The sequence below is a fragment of the Zootoca vivipara genome, chromosome 1 (assembly GCF_965207765.1).
Source record: "Zootoca vivipara chromosome 1, rZooViv2.hap1.1, whole genome shotgun sequence".
Taxonomy (NCBI): Eukaryota; Metazoa; Chordata; class Lepidosauria; order Squamata; family Lacertidae; genus Zootoca; species Zootoca vivipara.
In genome coordinates, this window is record NC_142582.1 from 103,730,699 (window position 1) to 103,745,257 (window position 14,559).

Sequence of the window (14,559 nt, forward strand, 5' to 3'; positions counted from 1 at the left end):
ATTTCCTCCAAAATTAGGAAAAGCTTATAATAGTTCCTAAGTAACATGAAGGAGTATTTCTCCACTCCTTTTTCTTTTTGTCAGATATTATTTGTAAGTTTATTGGTTCTACCATAATACAAAACTAAAACAAAGAAGAAAGTCACCAGTTCTGCACATGGGTGTAAGCCAGGATTTTTGTTGGGGGTGGGCAGGCTTTTGTTAGGAGGGCAGATTTTTGATTGGGGGGTGGGGCAGAACCTCAGATTTGTATTGATTTTTATTGACTTGGATTGATGGGGGGGGGCAGGGTTCCACACAACCCACCCCAAACCAGAAATGCAAATTTTCAAAATCAAAGATGTTGAAAAAATCACAAAGAGTAATATCGAAGAACAGGGTAGAGAGGCATTATGGGAGAGAGGGGTGTGTGTGTTGGTGTGGAAGCAGCAATTGTGGTAATGTGATGCACGAGAATCTTTCCCATTCCATTTACTGTGTTCTCACAGTGGCCAATCAGATGCCTGTAGGAAACCAGTGAACAGAACATGAGCGAAAAGCCGTCTCTCCTCCCGTGGTTTCAAAAAATATGGTAAGTAAATCCCAGTTCTTGCCTGTGCTCCTCCAACATCACACCTGAGCTCACCTTCAGCAGGTGAGTCAGAAACTGGTGGGTGGCATGGTAGACTAGCAGCAACCCTAACTGGCATCACTCTTCAAATATGGATTTTCATCTGAATCTTTCTGATACTTTCTGATACTCCAGGGAGAGTGAACAACACACACTCTCTCTACCTTTCTTTCAGTGCACTGATACCTACCCTCTAGCATTTAAGAACACCTTAAACTCTTCCTGGACTTTAGCCTGAGAAAACCAGCCCCTTTATGGATGAGCACAAATGATGATAAAGGCATTGATTTAGGCTTCATGTGGTGGTCGGTTTGTGACTCACCATCTAAATAACAAAATCTGAGCAATAAGATGAAGTCACCCAAAGATAAGGCGATGAGAACCAAGGGCATCGCTCTGCGGGGTGTCATCAGAGAAAAAGAAAGTAGACACCATCAAAAACAAGATGCAGGAAGAACTGTTGGGGGGATAGGTTATAACAGCCTCTCTCCATACTGTGCACATCACTTAAATTACTGCTTACAGGAGTTATTAACATGTGCTGGGTGATAAATTAATTTGTTATCTGTTTGCAGAATGTATTAAAGCATTCATCAGAGTTAGACGCTGCCATTAAATATAGGAGGAAAGAATGCCTGTGATTGAGCTTTGACATTGTGAATTGAGTAGCCTGGGCAGAACAAAGTTTTTGAGTGAAATGCTAATTAAAATGCACTGACAGCAATGACTTCTTATATAATAACGAAAGTTGATGAAAAACAGCGCCCAAGCAAGGTCATCTTTCAACAACACCCACATGCTCAGTCATTCCCAAATCTTCAGATAGCTGGTGGGTATAGTAAACTGATACAGGTGATTATTTGGAGGAGAGACATTTCCCTGCTTCAACAGAATACAGAAGGTTCTTCACTGAACTTTGTCCCTAGGCTGCATTAAAGAAAGGGGGTGAAAAATGCCTTGTAGTAGCAGAATGTAGCACCTCTCCCCAAAAGGTCATAATTTACTGCCCACTTTTGGAACTTCTGGTGCTTTTGACCCCTCTGTACTGGGATGCTAAGATGTTAGTGGATGAAGGATGGGTTCAAGTTATGGTGCCATCAGGGCTGGACTTGGGGGCAGAAGTCAAGAGATGTTTGCTAGGACCTCCTGCTTGGTTTACCTACTCCCAGTAAAGGTAAAGGGACCCCTGAGCATCAGGTCCAGTCGTGACCACTCTGGGGTTGCGGCGCTCATCTCGCGTTATTGGCCAAGGGAGCCGGCGTACAGCTTCCAGGTCATGTGGCCAGCATGACAAAGCCGCTCCTGCCGAACCAGAGCGGCACACGGAAACGTTGTTTACCTTCCCGCCGGAGCGGTACCTATTTATCTACTTCCACTTTGACATGCTTTCGAACTGCTAGGTTGGCAGGAGCTGGGACCGAACAACGGGAGCTCACCCCATCGCAGGGATTCGAACCGCCGACCTTCTGATCGGCAAGCCCTAGGCTCTGTGGTTTAACCCACAGCGCCACCTGCATCCCCAGTAGTGGCTCACTAATGGTTCCTCATCACCCTGGAAACAAGTGACAAGTGGGGTTCCATAGGCTTCTGTCCCGGGACTGTTGTTATTCAACATTTTTATAAACGACTTGGATGAAGATACTGAAGGGATGCTCATCCAATTTCAGATGACAACAAACTGTGAGGGGTAACCAGTGTCGCAGAATATTCAAGATGACCTTAACAGATTGGAGAACTGGGCCCAAACTAACAAAATGAATTTCAACAAGGACAAATGTAAGGTTCTACACTTTGGCAATAAGAACCAGCTGCACAGATAATATGTGGGACACCTAGCTTGCCAGTACTACATGTGGAAAGGATCCAGGGGCATTAGTAGACCACAAGCTTAACATGAGTAAACAATGAAGCAGCAAAAAATATATAATGCTATTCTAGGCTGTATCAACAGAGGTTTAGTGCCCAGATCAAGCGAAGTATTAGTATTGGTTTATTTTGCCTTGGTCAAACTCCCATCTGGAGTATTGTGTCCATTTCTAGGCACTACAATTTAAGAAGGATGTTGACAAGCTGTAATGTGTGTAAAGAAGGGTGACCAAGAAGGTAAAGGGCCTGTTTATTTTACTTAAAATGTGTGGATCATTCTCTGCAACAGGGGCGAAGAGGGGTAGGTCAGCAGACCACTAGTTTGAAGGGGATAAAAAGGTGACATTGCCTAATTTTGTATTTCTCCCACACGCATGGGATAGGAGGCTTATATCTAAATCTAAATTTAACCCTCAGTCCATCTCACACAGTTACACCCAGGGTTTGCCACAGAAGTAGTAAAGTAAAATCTTCTGCCTTCCTCTTGTATGCATCACAAGAAAACAAAGCCCGTTTTCTACATCATCTATCTTCAGAAAAAGTGACTTTGTCTCCAGTCCATCCAGCAGATATTGTTGTTGTTGTTTAGTCGTTTAGTCGTGTCCGACTCTTCGTGACCCCATGGACCATAGCACGCCAGGCACTCCTGTCTTCCACTGCCTCCCGCAGTTTGGTCAAACTCATGTTGGTAGCTTCGAGAACACTGTCCAACCATCTTGTCCTCTGACGTCCCCTTCTCCTAGTGCCCTCAATCTTTCCCAACATCAGGGTCTTTTCCAAGGATTCTTCTCTTCTCATGAGGTGGCCAAAGTATTGGAGCCTCAGATATTACTCAGTAATAATTTAATTCAAAAAGCTGTTGTTAAGCATAGCACTCATTCTACTAAATAAACTGTTTGATCCCGCTAGAAGAAATATTGTATCAGTCATTAAATTTCATAGCATAGTTCCAATTAATTAAATAACATTAAGTCACTAAAGAAAACATGAGAGAGGGACCATGGATCTTTTATATATAGCTCACACTTTATTTTAGGTTCTTTATTAATTCCTTGCATCAGCAAACTGAAATTCAAGCTTTTTGTGTGTGTGTGTTTTTTTTTAAAAAAACACCAGTGTGAATTACTGAACAGTTCTTTTACATCTCAAAAGAAGAAACCTGGAATACACGACTGGCTTAAACAATCATTTTTACCATATGGGCCCTGGTGTGGTGATTCATCAACTGCAGACGGAAATAATGATCATGGAAGCATGATTTGAAATGAAAAGTTTCCAAGAAAGGAAGCACCAGGGTGTCTCTAAATGTCAGTAGGTGTAAAGAGACTGGGTGGGAGGATATATTTTTTTTTGAAATGATAGCTTTACAGTACAGTCTGCTTGGTTAGCATGAACTGCAGAGCAAGTCGTATTTTCTTTTTTTCAGGCAGCACCGCCTAGTAAATTGAATGTTTATACTTGCGTAATTGTGCAATACATTATTTAAGAAGGCTTCCTATAAGAGTTTAAAAGAAGGGGGGAAAGTCTGTCTAAATATCACATAAGCAAATTGTCTAATAAGAAATGGGCTTTCTCGTGGTCTTCTGCATTTCAACCAGAGGAAGGGGGTGAGTTTTCAGCGACATTTTAAAGCATAATATCCAAATATTCTTTCCATACATAACAGCTGGAAAAGATACCTTTGCGGAGTTTCTGTAGAGGAGTGATATTGCAACTTTAGACTCCTTTAAAATGACATCAGCAGTTGCAACTTTACATCTCCCAGTGCACTATTATCTGGCATCAGAGTGCTGGAGAGAAGGGAACAGACCTTGGACTAGTTAAGAAAAATCACTTTGGTTCTTTAGATTTTTATTTTTTTTAAGGACAGAAGACCTTGTGAGATTTCTGAGTAAATTTCAGGCAATCCTGGAAGAGCTCATTCATCTCTCCTGAAGTTCTTACAAAGTTCGGAATATCAAGAAAGCTTTAATGCATAATTACCTGGCCCAGTTTGTAATGGTTCTGCTGTATTCTGAACTACCAGTAAGTGCCAGAGAACAACTGAGATCTTCTTCAGCTTGGAATGTACAATGAGGTTCTGAGCATGGTCAGCATGAAACACCCAAAGCCAGCCAGCTACCTTATAGCTAGCTACATGTACAAAATGCTAACTGATTATGTATAGCTAGCTACATGTACAAAATGCTAACTGTGGATACATGGCTAGCCACTGAGCCAATTAACCTTTTGTTTGTTGAGTATCTTCTCTCAATGGTTCCTTGCAAATGTATATGCTAGTATTGTCACTCATGCACACATAAAATCTCCTCTTTCCCCATTTTCCTCCCTATTGGGAGGGGTTGGTTCAATTTCCAGGCAGCTCTCCACCATAATTTGTTCTGGGAACGGCAACTCCCAGGAGACAATATGATAAAGCACATGTACACAGCACTATTAGACCACATATGCCAATATTATGAGCCACGAGAGAACTCTCAGAAAGCGGATGTACTCCTGTCTGCCACCCGCCAAACACTTGCATGGAAAAAGCTTGTAATTTCCAAGCTCATATTAGATCAACCTAAGTGGGACGTGGGTGGTGCTCTGGGTTAAACCACAGAGCCTAGGGCTTGCCAATCAGAAGGTCGGCAGTTCGAATTCCCGCGACGGGGTGAGCTCCCATTGCTAGGTCCAAGCTTATGCCAACCTAGCAGTTCAAAATCACATCAAAGTGCAAGTAGATAAATAGGGAAGGTAAACTGTGTTTCTGTGCACTGCTCTGGTTCACCAGAAGCGGCTTTGTCATGCTGGCCACATGACCTGAAAGCTGTACGCCAGCTCCCTCGGCCAATAACGCGAGATGAGCGCCGCAACCCCAGAGTCAGTCACGACTGGACCTAATGGTCAGGGGTCCCCTTTACCCTTTAAGGGAGGTTTGCCTGCCTCTAAAGATCACCAGCTAAATAACATGAGTGGTATTTGAACCCATTTCATCAGTCTGAGTCCAGCACTCTGCTTTTTCTATTCCAATTTACCATGGTGAAAAACCTCACTGAGAATGTTAACAGCGTAAACCAGTTGTTCAACCAACCAAAAAATATTCTCTTTTCAATGTGCCACGCAGCTTCTTCTAGCCCATAATCACAGTATTTGTAACTGTCAGGGTAACTCTCATCACCGCATTGAAACAGCCTGTGTGTAGCTTCGTATTACTCCTGGATGCTGCTTTGCTCTTTGAGTCGCTAGTGGCTGCAGTGGGTACAGTTGCTTTTAATCAATTATCAATTTTATATAGTACATAATGATATCAATTATATACTAGCTCTGCTGCTTCCTAGAGTGAGAGCCGCCATCCCAGTTCCTGTCCGTGGAAACCACTGTCACCGCCAGTGGGTTGCCATATGTCCTCTTTTTCCAGGACACATCCTATTTTTTCATGGATAGAGTTGTCATAGTGATCCAGTAGAAGTCGGCATATGTGTCCTCTTTTTTGCTCTTCAAAATAAGGCAACCCTACGGGCTCTGATCTTTCTTTTTTTTAAAAGCAAGGCTCTAGTCAACCTAGAAGGAATGTTATACAGTACAGCAAATGTGCAGGTACCCTTCTAATCATTTTTGTGTTAAATGAGCCTAAATCCTAAATAGCTACTGTTTCACTATGTTCTTTAGTGCACCTTTCTTGCTTCTGTATTATTTTCTCTGCTGTTTGCCCTTCCGTTTCCACTAGCAACCAGGATGCATCTTTCCTGTGGTGGGTTCAGTCTGAGATCAGGTAGTCCCTAGAAGTTATTTTCTTCAAATACTACTACACAGAAAGCGTGGGTGGAGCTAAAGAATTCATTAAGAATTATCTGTATAGTTCTCTTATAGTACATCTGATGTCCTTTTAAATGCGTTGTGGAAGGAGGGCTTATTGGTTTGTTTCTGCTCGTGGTTTTATTTTGTATTTTGTCTTTTTATATTGTAATTTTGTGTTGCAGACCGCCCTGAGATCTATGGGAATAGAGTGGTATACAAAATAAATAAAATAGTATAATGGTATACATGTCTATTTAGAAGTAAATCTGTGTTTAATGGGGCCTACTCCCTGGTAAGTGGGAACAAGATGGCAGTCTAGGCATTGGTATAGGATTGGCAGTGGGGGAAAACAGAATTTTGGTGTCTTTAACAGTGGTATGGCAGGCAGAAATTCAGCATGTTTAGCCTTTTCTGGTATGGAAATACAATTATGAGAAGATGCACAGGATCCACCCATTTGCTGCTCTGTTTTCTTTGTTTTGCTACCTGCCAGGAAGGATGGACTTTGGTAGTATGGTGCCCTAAGCAAGGACAAAATTTGTCGCCCCCCTTAAATATTTCTCATCTTCATGTCCTCCTCCATCTCGCCTTCTATTCTGCATGCCCTTGGCATGGAATAGGTAGCGGGAAGCTACTTGAGGGGCTTTTTTAAAATTTGTGTGTTGGGCTATAACCATTTTGAAGTTATAGAGAGTGTCTTAAAGAAATCATGTTTGCCTATCACAGAGGTTGTGTCCACAGAGGTTGTGTATATAGAGACAGGACTTGGTGCAATAGTGGGTGCAGCAGCTGGAAGCTATAGGTGCAAGTTAACATAAGGATCACTGTGAGCGAAGATAGGTTAACTTAAGGTGCTTCTGCAGTTGCCGTTTTTATGGTGACGTTACAAGCTGTACAGCAGGCAGATTGTGAAGCACAATATCTCCACCGAGCCCGACTGCTGCGCTGCCCATAAAGTAAGCATGGAAGCAGGCGCAGCGGCTACCACTTCCCCTCAATTGTTCAACGCTTTCTCTCAGTAGCCGCTGCTACCCGGAGGGAGAGGGCTAACAGGTGAGCAGGGGATGCCAGTGACTCCATGCTCTTGCCTGTTCTCTCCCCCTGGGGGAAGGTAGCCAGGCAGAGGAAACATCATTTCTGCTCATCTCTCTCCTGCTCTCTTGCAAGCAGCTCCAGCCAGTATGACTTTTCCATTACACTTCCTCAGATGAGTGTGCTGCAGCAATGCTTCAAGGAGCAGTCGCTGTTTGCTCATCTGTGCATATACACTCACTCTGTGTGTTTGGATCCAGCAATTGGGATTGGGCCCACAGTTTGGACTGACTGCAAGGGGATGGAGGTGTGGTGGAGGTGGGTTGCTGGGCCCCCACAAAATCTGGAGCCAACCAGATTAGACAGGAGGATGGGGCACCGCTGGGGTTGAACGAGGAAGCATGAGGTGGAAGGCAGAGAAGTGAAATGGTATAGGCAGGTAGGTATGTTACAATGAGGTAATCGCTTGTAGGGAAAGGTGGGGAAGTGAGAGGAGCAGATCCGAATTTAGGGCGGTGCTGGCGGTTCCCCAGCTGCGGGGTTGCAAAATTGAGACGATCCATCAGTGAGCAGATCCAATGGATCCATTAAGGGCGGGGCGCCAAATTTTGGCCTCGCACAGGGCGCCATATTAAGAAGATCACCAAAGTCCTCTCCTGATTCAAGGTGGCTATTTGGGGAGGGGGGGTGTCGGAACAAAAAATCGGCACAAAACATCTGGCTCAGCCAAGGCTGCGCTAGAATGTCCGCTCTGAGTGGCGCTGAGAAGAGGAGAGGACGAAACAAATGAGGGCATGGCAGGCTGGAACGTGAGCGCGCCAGTACCCTCTTGGGCTTCCAACTTGTGGCTTTTCTCGGCGAGGAACAAGGGGAGGTTGAAGCGGCACCACAAGAACTCGGGTCGGGTTACCACTTATCAGAGGCATCCCGCTCGCCCTCCTCGACTCCTCCGACTACTGACTGTCTGAGGAGAGCGGGAGAGCGCCTCGCCCTCTGGAGCAGCTTGGCGGGAACTGGAGGCAAGAGAGCGAGAGAAAGGAGAGAGGCGCGCCGGTGCCGCCTCCCGCTCCCTTCCCCGCCTCAGCCTCCTCCCGCCTCCCCTTCCCTCCCTTTCGTCGGCTCTGACGCGCCTCCCGCCGCCTATTAATCATCCCTCCGAGCCGGCAGGCTGCAATTAATGCCAATCGGACTCACGGCGGCGCCCGGCTCCCTCTTCTTCTTCTTTTTCTGGACGGCTCTTTCCCGCGCCGCTCCTCAGATGCTGCCAAGCTGCGTGAGAAGGAGAAGCAGCAGCGCAGCGGCGGCACCCGGAGAATGCTGACGACCTCCTGCCGCCGGCTCGCCCGGCTCTGAGCCCAGGCCGACGGGCCAGAGGATGGCCCCTGCGCCCGGCTCGTCGCGGGCGCTGCTGGAGGCATGGACCCGGCGGCGGGCGCCAGGAACTCCTCGGGCTCCGCCAACGGCACGGTGAGCGGCGGCGGCAGCGGCGGCGGGAGCGAGTCCCAAGGCAGCAGCGCCATCCTGATCTCGTTCATCTACTCGGTGGTGTGCCTGGTGGGTCTGTGCGGCAACTCCATGGTGATCTACGTGATCCTGCGCTACGCCAAGATGAAGACGGCCACCAACATCTACATCCTCAACTTGGCCATCGCCGATGAGCTGCTGATGCTGAGCGTGCCCTTCCTGGTCACGTCGACGCTGCTGCACCACTGGCCCTTTGGCTCGCTGCTGTGCCGCCTGGTGCTCAGCGTGGACGCCGTCAACATGTTCACCAGCATCTACTGCCTGACGGTGCTCAGCGTCGACCGCTACATCGCCGTGGTGCACCCCATCAAGGCGTCGCGCTACCGCCGGCCCACCGTGGCCAAGATGGTCAACCTGGCCGTTTGGGGCCTGGCCATCGTCATCATCCTGCCCATCATCATCTTCTCCAAGACCGAAGCCAACACGGACGGCACGGTGGCGTGCAACATGATGATGCCCGAGCCCAAGCAGAAGTGGCTGGTGGTCTTCGTGGTGTACACGTTCCTCATGGGCTTCCTCTTGCCCGTGGTGGCCATCAGCCTGTGCTACATCCTCATCATCGCTAAAATGCGCATGGTGGCGCTCAAGGCCGGCTGGCAGCAGCGCAAGCGCTCCGAGAGGAAGATCACGCTCATGGTCATGATGGTCGTCATGGTCTTCGTCATCTGCTGGATGCCTTTCTACGTCGTGCAGCTGGTCAACCTGTTCGTGGAGCCCGACGACGCCACCATCAGCCAGCTGTCGGTCATCCTGGGCTACGCCAACAGCTGCGCCAACCCCATCCTCTACGGCTTCCTCTCGGACAACTTCAAGCGCTCCTTCCAGAGGCTGCTGTGCCTCAGCTGGATGGACAACGCCGCCGAGGAGCCCGTCGACTACTACGCCACCGCCCTCAAGAGCAGGGCGTACAGCGTCGAGGACTTCCCCCAGGACAACTTCGGGGAGTCCGGAGGCATGTACAGGAACGGGACGTGCACCTCCAGGATTACAACCCTCTGAGGACAGGCCTCGCCGCTCTCCCCCACCAGGAGAGGAAGGCCGGATCCGGGGAGGGGACGGGGGGCGAGAAGAGGGGGCGCCAATGGGTCAGTGTAAACCCCAGGAGGTTGGTGGCTCGAGCCCACCCAGGGACGACAGGAGTCCTGCGTTGCAGGGGTTGATCTAGATGAGTCCGGGGGTCCCGTCCAACTCTGCATATGTTAAAGCGAGAGAGAGCAGCACTGCACTAGTTGCCCATCAAATGGGGGAAATATGTGTGTGCGCGCGCGTCCTTTCTGCTCAGTTGGACCCGGGCACCCCTTCCCTCTTACCTGCAGTTGCTTTGGACACCCTCGTCCATCAATCCACAGCTCGCCCAGCAAGACTTTGATTCCCCACCACCACCACCACCCCAGCGCTGCGCTTTGGGTACCAGGCCATTGAGTGTGGGTCGGTTTGTGGGTCGCCTGTTAGATCTTTCTTTCTCTTTCTTTCTTTCTTTCTTTCTCTCTACACCCCTCCCAACCCAGTTGCTCCTTTTGTCCACGTCACTTCTCCTCTACTAGCTGGTGGCAGATCACAAGCTGAGGTCCGTTGCGCTGATGCCGGCTTGTTCAAGGCCCCCTGGGAAAAAGAGACGTGGCTTTCCGTGAATCGAGACCTAGCTAGCCTTTACTGTATTTGTTTAAGCGGCGTTTGCTTACTAAAAGAGATGGATGGAGGGGGAGAGGTGCTGGGACTCCCAAGTTAGGTTAGCCCTCTAATTTAGAGGACCCAACCAATAAGCACAGGGGTGTGGGTGTAATTTCTCACTTCTGAGGCTGGAAAGCACTCTTAACATGCTCAGAGGGCGCTCACATAGACTGACCAGAGGGGCATTAAACGAGCCTTGCTTCGAATTAAGCCCTGGTTGCCTCAAACCCCTCCAAGTCTTAGAAATCTTTTTTGGCAAAGCGAGCGCACAACTAGGCGCGCGCCTCGAGCGCTTTTCTCTTCTCCCGAGAGGCAGAGAAAGCCAAGAGCTTCCCAAACGCAGGGGACAACCGACCCCTTTGCAAGAAAACAGGTAAACAGTCCCTGGGGCAGCATAGATCTTCGATCTGTCTGGAGGCAGCTCCGGGGAAATGCGAAGCTAAATACGGTGTCGCTTCCCCACACCCCGCCCCTGGACACGAAATTTCTGTTTGGCATTCAGCAGCACTCAAGGGGAAATGGCAATCCGTTTGGAAAGGGAAAGGAAACCGGCCTGCTGAAAAGCCAGGCGATTATGTCGTTATCTCGCGGCAACAGCAGGCTGCTGATAAGAGCGAGATAAATAGCTTTCCCTACACCCACCCGCACCTTCCTCCGTGACAGTCGAGAGCCCGGGCGCTGGGCGCTCCCAGAGATGTTTGATCTGGGAAACGTATCGCGCTGTGGGTACATATTATAAAGGTGTGTAAACAAAGCAGGTTAAAGAGCTGCCAGGACTGTGTGATAGGCGGCGTCAACGGTACTAGGGCGGGAAATTAAGGGGGCTCCTTCTATTTGGAGAAAAGAATCGGTGAGTCAGACTAAAGAGACAGTTTATCTTAAAGACTTTTTTTTAAGGGTGCCAAATTATTTCAGCTACAATGCACAAAGTACTCCCTACTGGGTAGTAAATCTGATGGACTTCTGGGGAACTGCCCATTATTTACTAGTTTGGGGAAACTATTCAATGGTAGCTTAAGATAAACCAATAACATTTAAGAAAAATCAAATTGCCTTGCCAAAAGAATCCTAAGGCTCACTTCTAGGTGGCATAGAGACGCTCACAGGAAGGGTCTGATGTAATAAGTATAGCTACACCCTCTTGTTTGGCTCCAACCTTTCACCAAGTGACACACCATCTATACTTTTTGCACACGGATACTTTTTGGATACTTTTTTAGGGGCACGGGTGGCGCTGTGGGTTAAATCACAGAGCCTAGGGCTTGCTGATCAGAAGGTTGGCAGTTCGAATCCCAGCAATGACGGGGTGAGCTCCCGTTCCTCGATCCCAGCTCCTGCCCACCTAGCAGTTCAAAAGCACATCAAAGTGCAAGTAGATAAATAGGTACTGCTCCGGCAGGAAGGTAAACGGCATTTCCGTGTGCTGCTATGGTTCACCAGAAGCGGCTTTGTCATGCTGGCCACATGACCTGGAAGCTGTACGCTGGCTCCCTTGGCCAATAACGTGAGATGAGCGCCGCAACCCCAGAGTCGGTCACAACTGGACCTAATGGTCAGGGGTCCACTTTACCTTTACACCCTCTTGTTTGGCTCCAACCTTTCACCAAGTGACACACCATCTATACTTTTAGGACACCTTCACGAAGTACACACTTTTTTTTCCCCTTGCTTCCCACTGCAGCTGTAATGGGCATTGCTGCTCATGGAGGCTTGCCATGGGTGGTATTTTTAGCAGAATCAGGAGGGATATTTCCAATATCACTAGGGACTTATAGAGGAATTGAAGACCAAGAGGCCAAACTGGGTCAAGTCAAGTGGACCCATCTGACCAAATATCTTTTCTTTGAAGCAACCCAGGAGACGACCCTACAATAAAAACAAACTGTACAGAAACAAGGTGCTGGGGTAGGGAAAGATCCAGCCCATTCCTATCCCACCGCATTTCCAATCTACAGGAATTTGTTGAAGCCCCTTCCCACTTTTGCATTTGCAGCCTTCTTCATCATTAATTTGTAATACACTGTCTAAGTGCTTTGCTACCTGTTCCATTTCTGGGACTCCTGTTTTGAAATGTGAGACCAATCACGTTTTTATGTTACTCAATATACTGTTGTTTCTGCGCTGTGAAAATTATTCTCTTTAAAACTGTTTTCTTTTGGAACAGCTTTTGATGTGCAGCAGTTTTTGGTAATTATTCAAAAGCTGAATTAATAACAATTCACAGGTTGGAATTGTTCAAGAAACTTTCGGGGGGGGGGGGGCTTGGGAGAAATTCCTTTTTGTTCCTTACATTTCTGCGTCCTATCTTTTGTTTCTATTATTGTTGTTCATGTACATGTCTGGAAAACCAACAATGTTTAGTTTTATATATGACAATAGCTAAAGTGCAATCCCTCCTGTTTTAAAATAATCACAGGTATACAGTCTGATAAAATATACCATTTTGTCTTTTATTTTTACACCATTGCACAAAATTAATGTGAAATGGAAGACACTCTACTCTGGTGATGTACTTCAACTCTTTGTCCTTTTCCGATGATCGGGAACACTGAAAATTGCTTAAAATTATGTACCCATAATGTTAACAACTACTTGTAATAGGTAGCCTGAATATGACAGCTATAGTTGCTGGTACCCTTAATGAAAGGACCAAATTTTTCTTTGACTGCAAAAAAAAGTAGGAGATGTGGTTTAACAGTGCTGCTTGCTCACTTTTTCTGAGATCCCTGCTCCAAATAGCCCCAATTTGGCCGGACAATGCCCTTAAATCCTGGTGACTTTTAATTAATTAAAATTGCAACTGCCACTTTCTACAAAGTTGCTGACTGTCATAGGATTGCATTTATCCCAGTGAAATCTTCAAGATTTAAAATTATTTAAATTTGGCGGGATTTTGCCTTGAATTTGGTCAGCGACGGAAAAAGAAAGAGCAGGCATCCCCAAACTGCGGCCCTCCAAATGTTTTGGCCTACAACTCCCATGATCCCTAGCTAACAGGACCAGTGGTCAGGGATGATGGGAATTGTAGTCCAAAACATCTGGGGGGGGCGAAGTTTGGGGGTGCCTGAGAAAGAGGGGGGACAAAAGAACAGAGGGGATAGGAAAGGGGTTAATGTGTGCAAATGAAGCAACATGTACTTTTCCCTACTTTCACTTGAGGGTGTCAAAAGGCAGGATGAACGTAATTTGGACAAGGCCCCATTGCCCCCATTTTATACAGTGATCGTATCAAATGCTGCACAGAAACTGATAATAATGTTGATTCGTGGAACTAAAAGGGGAAAAAATAAGTTCAATTACTGTATTGGGGTTAGAGACAACTAGATTATTTCAATTACCATCACAGAAATTCTTGATTCATGCTTAAATATTTGAGTGTGAATTTCAGTTCCCTCATTTTTCTGTAGATTATTCATCTGAAACCATTTTTATATGTTTGCTAATTGTACCTTGCCTCCCTGAAGAGCTTATTTAGAGAAGCTCTCCTTTCAGTGTATTTGTTCACATGCCACCAAATAGAAAGAAACAAATCAGCAAATTGTTCACAACTGACAGAACCTCCATTGTGTCCATTTTTTAATTAACGTATTTATTTTTATATTTTTTGAATGACTTTTCAAATCTGGGTCACTGTTTCTTTAGGAGGGTTTCAATCTCTTATGCTGTCATTTTCCCCTAGCAATACTGTAATTCAGTGTTAGCTTAATAAAGAGATGTATTAAACAATACCCTGCAATCCATTTTCTACTGCTTCTGTACAATTGCTCAACTGGCTTGATCCTGAACAGCTACTGAGAAAGCAAATTTTATTCAGTGTCCTGTACACTGCAGATAGGAAGGTAAGACATTCAATTACACCACACTTGTTTATTTTTCGCCATCATGCAAATACACTTTGACAAGTGGGTGTTCTGCACTAGGCAGACTAAACCAAAACAGATACATCAGTTTAGCTGAATTGTCCGGCCTTTGTGTGGGAGACCACAGACATATAACAAAGAAACTGAACTGCTAACATAAGACACTGTTGGTCATGATTGCCCATGGGCAAAGAGGGATATTACTTTACTCCTGCT

General features: G+C 46.6%; 1 protein-coding gene across 1 annotated transcript; it reads left to right on the forward strand.

Moving 5' to 3' along the window:
- Window positions 1–8,444: 8,444 nt before the first annotated feature.
- SSTR1 (somatostatin receptor 1) lies at window positions 8,445–14,211 on the forward strand. The gene has a single exon (XM_088672013.1). The coding sequence runs from the start codon at window positions 8,705–8,707 to the stop codon at window positions 9,809–9,811; it is 1,107 nt and encodes a 368-aa protein (XP_088528139.1). The 5' UTR covers window positions 8,445–8,704; the 3' UTR covers window positions 9,812–14,211.
- Window positions 14,212–14,559: the final 348 nt, after the last annotated feature.

Excerpts from the sequence above, each read along its gene's own strand:
- SSTR1 (XM_088672013.1), top strand. The coding sequence starts at position 8,705 with ATGGACCCGGCGGCGGGCGCCAGGAACTCCTCGGGCTCCGCCAACGGC.